We start from the raw sequence: 4677 nt of genomic DNA, 5'->3' as shown, positions 1-4677 counted from the left end.
GCAGGGGGTGGGGGGTGTCGACGCCGAGGGATGCAGCAAACCAACATGATGCTGGAACGAGGGCGTACACAAAATGCTCGATCTGACGGTTGCTATCGACATGGTCACCAATTGGTAGAACCGTCATCATTGTTTTGCTACGAACCGGCCAACACTTTGCTGGAACTGGTGTCAGCGTGTGCTGCAACCTGCAAGGCGACGTGCTGGAACCAGTGCCCACTGGTGCCGGAATTGAAACGTGCCCTTACCTGCGACGTGGTTTTTGTTGGAACCGGCTAGCTCTTTTGCTACAATTGGACTTTTCGGAGTTTGCTGCTATGTTTTTTTGGTGGAATCAGTGCCAATTTTTGCCGGAACCATTTTTTTTTTGCTTTACTGACCATCGAAGGTTACTGTTCATTGAGTTCTTCAATGGAACAAGGCGGAGTTAGTAGATGACGACAGCGAACTGGAGCGGGTGACGCGAGAGAGGCTGCAAGCATGGCGATTGAGCGCTGGAACATGCCCTCGTTAGAGCTGCATCCATGATGATTATGCGCTTGGGACCCATAGGCAACCATGCTATAATCCCCATGGCGGGACCTCGGGGCAGACACTACCTTTTGATGTATGGAAGGGGCGAGGGAAGGTGGGGAGCAGTGCTCTGCGGATGGTGAGCGTGGGGAAGAAGACACAAGGAGGGACGACCCAATCCAAAAAAAAAATTGAGGGAGGGGGAGGGGAGCGGGGGAGGGGCAATCCAATGGTTACACGTGACTGAATCGGGGGCTGCGCGGTTGGGCCGGTCGACCGGCGCTGCCATTCTTCCTTTGAGCTGAAAACAGGCCCCGGGCCACATCATACCATAACTTAACAGGCGAGCCCCCTAAAAAAACTGAACAAGCGAGTCAACTATGGCCCAAAGCAAGCACCAAGCCCAGTCACGAGATACTTCCACGACCCCCATTTTTACCAAAACACCCCCGTTCGCTCACGCGAAACCTAGCTTCCCAAAATAAACACCACGTGAGCAACCGCACCCTCTGCCGCCCCTTCCCTCCACCTCTCCCTCCTCTCTTCCCCCCGAAAACTTCAAATCACCCGGCAAAATCCAAACTTTTCCCCAATCTTCCGCCGCACGGCGCCCTCCCCCGCGCCCGCTCCTCCTTCCCTCCCAAGGAGCCGCCAAATCCTTCCCAATTCGAAATCTTCCCTCCCGATCCCACCCTATAAACCTCCTCCGCCCCCCGCCCCATTCCCCCACACCACAACCACCGCCAGTCCAATCTCCCAAATCCCTAGCAGAAAATCCTTCCCACCTCGAGGCCAGCGCCGTCGCCGCCGAATTCCGAAGATGCCTGCCGCCCTCTCGATGGTGCCCGCCTGCGACGCGGAGGAGCCGCTCCTGGCGGAGTCGTCGGACCGCTTCTCCATGTTCCCCATCCGGTTCCCGCAGATCTGGGAGTTCTACAAGAAGGCGGTGGCCTCCTTCTGGACCGCCGAGGAGGTGGACCTCTCCTCCGACGCGCGCCACTGGGACACGACGCTCTCCAACGACGAGCGCCACTTCATCTCCCACGTGCTCGCCTTCTTCGCCGCCTCGGACGGCATCGTGCTCGAGAACCTCGCCTCCAGGTTCATGTCCGACGTGCAGGTCGCCGAGGCCAGGGCCTTCTACGGCTTCCAGATCGCCATCGAGAACATCCACTCCGAGATGTACTCCCTGCTCATCGAGACCTACATCCGCGACGACGTCGAGAAGGACCGCCTCTTCCGCGCCATCGACACCATCCCCGCCGTGCGCCGCAAGGCCGACTGGGCGCTCCGCTGGATCGACGGCGGGGAGCGCTTCGCGGAGCGCATCGTCGCCTTCGCCTGCGTCGAGGGCATCTTCTTCTCGGGCTCCTTCTGCGCCATCTTCTGGCTCAAGAAGCGCGGGCTCATGCCGGGCCTCACCTTCTCCAACGAGCTCATCTCCCGCGACGAGGGCCTGCACTGCGACTTCGCCTGCCTCCTCTACGACATCCTCCGCGGCAAGCTGGACGAGTCCCGCGTCTTCGAGATCGTGTCCGAGGCCGTGGACATCGAGAGGGAGTTCGTCTGCGACGCGCTCCCCTGCGCGCTCGTCGGCATGAACGGCGACCTCATGAGCCAGTACATCGAGTTCGTCGCCGACCGCCTGCTCATGGCGCTGGGCTGCAAGAAGCTGTACAACGCCACCAACCCGTTCGACTGGATGGAGCTCATCTCGCTGCAGGGCAAGACCAACTTCTTCGAGAAGCGCGTCGGCGAGTACCAGAAGGCGTCCGTCATGTCCAACCTCAACGGCGGCGCCGCGACCCAGCACGTCTTCAGCATCGACGAGGACTTCTGATCGGCCCGATGATGATATGCAGTCTCCATTACCAATAGCTCGCTCGCTCGCTCGCCCCCCGCGTCTGGTTGCTCCCCCTAGTCCTAGTAGTTGTAGCGGTGATACATGTGTGCTGGGTGCTCCACAATGTTTTTATTTACTGTTATTTTGCTGTCTCTTATTGGTGATGTACTGATGTATTGTAATGAATCAAGGTATTGCTTCTGAATAAATAAACATCTTGTGCTGCCCCTGTTCGAGGAATTGTCTCTGCATAACCATGCCAACCTGCGCGCAGGGCGTTCGACGAAACGCGCGTGCCGGTCCGTGGGCGCGCGCAGGGCGTTCGACGAAACGCGCGTGCCGGTCCGTGGGCGCGCGCAGGGCGTTCGACGAAACGCGCGTGCCATCCCGTGGGCGCGCAGGGCGTTCGAAGAAATGCCTCGTGGATAGGGTTCCCAAGGATTAGGTAGGGTTTTAGTTAGGGGCGCAGCGGGACCAATCCTCTATGGCCCGATTGCGGCGCGTCAGACGTGATGCTTGCTTGGCCCCACTGTTTTGCACGAAATCTTGGCTTTTTTTGCACGAAATCTTGGCTGTTTCGTCGCAGACTTGGAGTACAATACTGTATCGGCCTACAATACCAGAGACGCTTGGATTTATTTGGTTGTTACGTAGCGGAGGAATCTACCGTATGGAAAACGAGATCTTGGGCAGTAACTTTGGGCCCAAAAGCAAGATCCTCTGGACGTGATATGGGCTGGGTAGTAAGCAGTACTGTACCAGTACACCAAATGCAGGTTTGCGTGACAACTGACTGACAAGTGACAAGCGATCGGGCACTTTGTTGCGAGCGAGGCACAAAAGTGGCCCCATATTTCTACGGCGGCCGTGCGAGCACGTCGACGGTGAAGCGTACCGCTGCGACTCATCTGCAACGTCCAAACTGCCTGTTCCGTCGATGGAGAGGAGAATCAGCCGCGCACACCAGACCAAACGCGGCGGGAACCGGTGGCGCCAAAATGGTTTCGCGCGATCGAAGCGCGCGGCGCGGCGCGGGGTCGGGTCCCCTGCCCTGCGAAAACCGGGAAAAAGCAGAGCATCTGTTCGGCGTAGTGCTACAACACTTTCTGGACCTTTTATTTTTATTTTCCGGGCTAGACATTTTCTCTTGAGTGGAGGGCTAGCCATTTTTCATGGATTGAACAATGGACCAATGGCGAGCGATCGTCCAACATGTGGATTCGAATTTTGGAGGCAATTCTTGGTCAGTAACACCTCATGACTCTGCCAACGTAGCCCATTATTTCTTATTTCAACGGTGACAAAAGGCCGCCTGTTGTTTCAACTCGGCATCGCTTTGTTATCCTTTTCTTCCAGAAAAAATGATAATTAACCCTCGTCCTTTGCAATAGAAAAATGCACACAACCATATATTGCCTTCATCCTAAAAAAAGTTGTCTTAAATTTATAGATACAGATGTATCTAATACTAAAACGTGTATAGACACATCCGTATCTAGATAAATCCAACACAATTTTTATTGGACGAAGAGAGAAAATCCAACAACCAAACAAATTCAACTTGGAAAAGAAAAAACCAAGGTTGTGTGCTTAGCGACAGTCGCTCCATCAGACAACCACTAACCCTGTGGTAAAATGAAAAGTATACTACTCCTAGGTTAAGCCTTCAGGAAGAAAACGTTGTGCGTGCGCTGATGATGACGAGCACAACCATAGGTCGGCCTCGAGATTTTCATCCCCAAAGCCAAGCTTTCATCCATTACCTTTAGCAAAGACACACACAGACGCACATCGACATAGGCTAATCAGAGATCTTGTGTTTCTATCAGAGTGCTCATACTCGTCGTTGAAGCCGCCTGTACCATCATCGATCGTCTGGCTATCGGCGCCTCGATAGCAGGATGCCACTGGAGGAATACCAAAAGAAAAAGACGTCCTATACCGCTTTGCCTCCGCCACTGACCCATCATCATATCACTTTCGATCCAACAACATGCAAGAATTGTCACCTCTATAGGAGCCACCGTGCGTAGCACCTGCCGACAACAAGTATGACTTGGCACCTGATGGTGTCCCGACTAGAGGGCCTCTCACCACGACGGCTTCCAACCAGGTGGGCCGGGCCCAGGACCCCTTTTGTCGGTTTAGGAGTGGGCCATACTAGATGGCCCATGAAGTGAAGACGGAAGGCTTCGGAAAACCTGTCGTGTACTGGATTCATTAGAGACCCTGTTTCTTCGTAAGTAGCAAATTAGGATGGTGTAACCCTAGCCCCCCCTTCCTGGTATCTATATAAACCCCGGAGGAAAGGTACATAAAGA

At 54.9% G+C, this 4677-nt stretch overlaps 1 protein-coding gene across 1 annotated transcript; it reads left to right on the top strand.

The window, feature by feature from the left end:
* Nucleotides 1–1069: 1069 nt before the first annotated feature.
* LOC119328482 (ribonucleoside-diphosphate reductase small chain-like) lies at nucleotides 1070–2590 on the top strand. The gene has a single exon (XM_037601461.1). The coding sequence runs from the start codon at nucleotides 1334–1336 to the stop codon at nucleotides 2351–2353; it is 1020 nt and encodes a 339-aa protein (XP_037457358.1). The 5' UTR covers nucleotides 1070–1333; the 3' UTR covers nucleotides 2354–2590.
* The last annotated feature ends 2087 nt before the right edge of the window (nucleotides 2591–4677 follow it).

This window comes from Triticum dicoccoides, chromosome 7A, assembly GCF_002162155.2.
Source record: "Triticum dicoccoides isolate Atlit2015 ecotype Zavitan chromosome 7A, WEW_v2.0, whole genome shotgun sequence".
NCBI classification, from domain to species: Eukaryota; Viridiplantae; Streptophyta; class Magnoliopsida; order Poales; family Poaceae; genus Triticum; species Triticum dicoccoides.
This window is presented reverse-complemented; position numbering and strand designations above follow the sequence as displayed.

Coding starts and splice junctions, on each gene's coding strand:
- LOC119328482 (XM_037601461.1), top strand. CDS start 1,334: ATGCCTGCCGCCCTCTCGATGGTGCCCGCCTGCGACGCGGAGGAGCCG.